This window comes from Austrofundulus limnaeus, unplaced genomic scaffold (assembly GCF_001266775.1).
Source record: "Austrofundulus limnaeus strain Quisiro unplaced genomic scaffold, Austrofundulus_limnaeus-1.0 Scaffold650, whole genome shotgun sequence".
Classification (NCBI taxonomy): domain Eukaryota; kingdom Metazoa; phylum Chordata; class Actinopteri; order Cyprinodontiformes; family Rivulidae; genus Austrofundulus; species Austrofundulus limnaeus.
In genome coordinates this window covers 214,707-216,595 of record NW_013953052.1, presented here as the reverse complement: position 1 = coordinate 216,595, position 1,889 = coordinate 214,707, and the positions used below count along the sequence as shown (strand labels likewise).

The 1,889-nt window shown below is 40.8% G+C and overlaps 1 protein-coding gene across 1 annotated transcript in view; it reads left to right on the top strand.

Moving 5' to 3' along the window:
• Positions 1–566, top strand: part of snapc1b (small nuclear RNA activating complex, polypeptide 1b) — a 6,256-nt gene extending 5,690 nt beyond the window's left edge. The window contains exons 10-11 of the mRNA XM_014027451.1: positions 218–274; positions 376–566. Of these exons, the coding sequence (XP_013882905.1) occupies positions 218–274; positions 376–407 (89 nt within the window). The 3' untranslated portion in view covers positions 408–566. The remainder of the gene's footprint in view (positions 1–217; positions 275–375) is intronic.
• Positions 567–1,889: the final 1,323 nt, after the last annotated feature.

Below are 1,889 nucleotides of genomic sequence, written 5' to 3'. Positions count from 1 at the left end.
TTGATGTAACTTCCTGTTTGTGTTTGGATGGGTTGATGAACTTCCTGTTTGTGTTTGGATGGGTTGATGAACTTCCTGTTTGTGTTTGGATGGGTTGATGAACTTCCTGTTTGTGTTTGGATGGGTTGATGAACTTCCTGTTTGTGTTTGGTTGTGTTGATGAACTTCCTGTTTGTGTTTGGATGGGTTGATGTAACTTCCTGTTTGTGTTTTTCAGAAGCCTCAGACTGGACTCAGATCTTTCGTCTGTCCACGCTGGAGTCGGTCTCTGAAAGTAAAACTTCATATTTGATGTTTGTTCAGTCACTTTTCATCAGTTCTGTTTGTTTGTTTTTTTAATTTGTTTATTTGTTTATTTGTGTGTTTTAATTTCAGAAGAACCACAGAAGAAGAAACCTTTGGAGTGATGCTGAAGGAGGACAGAGATGAAGCTGATATTTTATAAAAACAATATAAACACATCTGAACAGATTAGAATCCTGTTTCTTATGACAGCTTTAAATTATTCTCAAGAAGTTTTATTCTGATTTGATTTATTTTTGTCACATTTCTCTTACTGTTTGTTTTTAACTCCTGTTCATATTTAATAAAAGTTTTTATACATTTTAAAAATCTCTTTCTTGTGTCACAGCATGGCTTTAAATTATTTTAGTTTGATATTTTATTTTCTTATTATCATTCCAGGCTGAACTGGTTCAAAATGAACTGGTCAGTCTAAGTTGTGGTGTCAGGAGTGATGCTCACCAGGTGCAGTGATTGTCCTGCCTGAGCATCACAGGTTCCTGCAGAACAACACGACAACCATGGAAGTCCTACTGGACCTGCTCCASTAGATTTACAGATGTTAGAGGAGGCTGCATCCAGTGCAGTAAGYCCACACCAGTCTGGTTGGTGGAAGAACCTCTCTGACTCACAGCACACTAGAATCTGACACTGGTCCAGTAACTGCAGGACCTGCAGACAGAACGGTCAAAAATATTATTTTAAACAAAGCTTTGAGACAGAAGACAGGTCTGTCTGGAGTAATGTCTCTATGGTGGACATGTCTRCCAGTCATTTCTACTGGTTTACAGATGGACCCCTCCTGAAGGGGTCAGTAGGTGCAGGGTGATGATTTTACACAACCATAGAGAGAGAGAGTACAGAAACCCACTGGGTGTCCACCAGTGAGTGGCGTCTCTCAAAGACCTTCAGTGTACCCAGAAGMAAATATRCATCCTAACAGACAGWCAAMCTGCTGTTAGAGCTCTCAGAGGGCCACACTTTACATCATTACTGGTTGGGAGTGTGCCGAAGTCTCAACCTACTGGGGAGAGATAACAGTGTTACTGGTWAATGGGTACCAGGACATACTGGCATTTATGGTAACCAGAGAGCTGACCACCTCAGACCCACTTCAAAGGTCCAGGTCCTGTTGTAGGTACCTCAACAACAGTCTGTAGGACTGTCCTACAGGTCTGGATCAGACGTCAACACTCAGTCCTCTGGAGGGAGCTGATGGACTGTAGACTGGTACTGGAACTGATTAATGATCCAAATCTGAGGTTTGTTATTGATCAGTGTTAATGTTCACAGCTCAGGGTGAAAACTGTCAATCATTTWGTTCACATGTGTCACTGATCCACCAGGTGACACATTTACAATGTATGAACCAAATCCAGCTGTGGGATGTCTTAAAGGATCAACATGGTAACATGTGGCTCATGTTGTCTGCTGAACAATGTTCATGGGTTGACTGGGTTATTTTAGTGCTTTAGAATTAGGGGACTCAGTTAGTGCTTTAGGGTTAGTGGACTTAAATATTTCAGTTAGTGCTTTAGGGTTAGTGGACTTAAATATTTCAGTTAGTGCTTTAGGGTTAGTGGACTTAAATATTTCAGTTAGTGCTT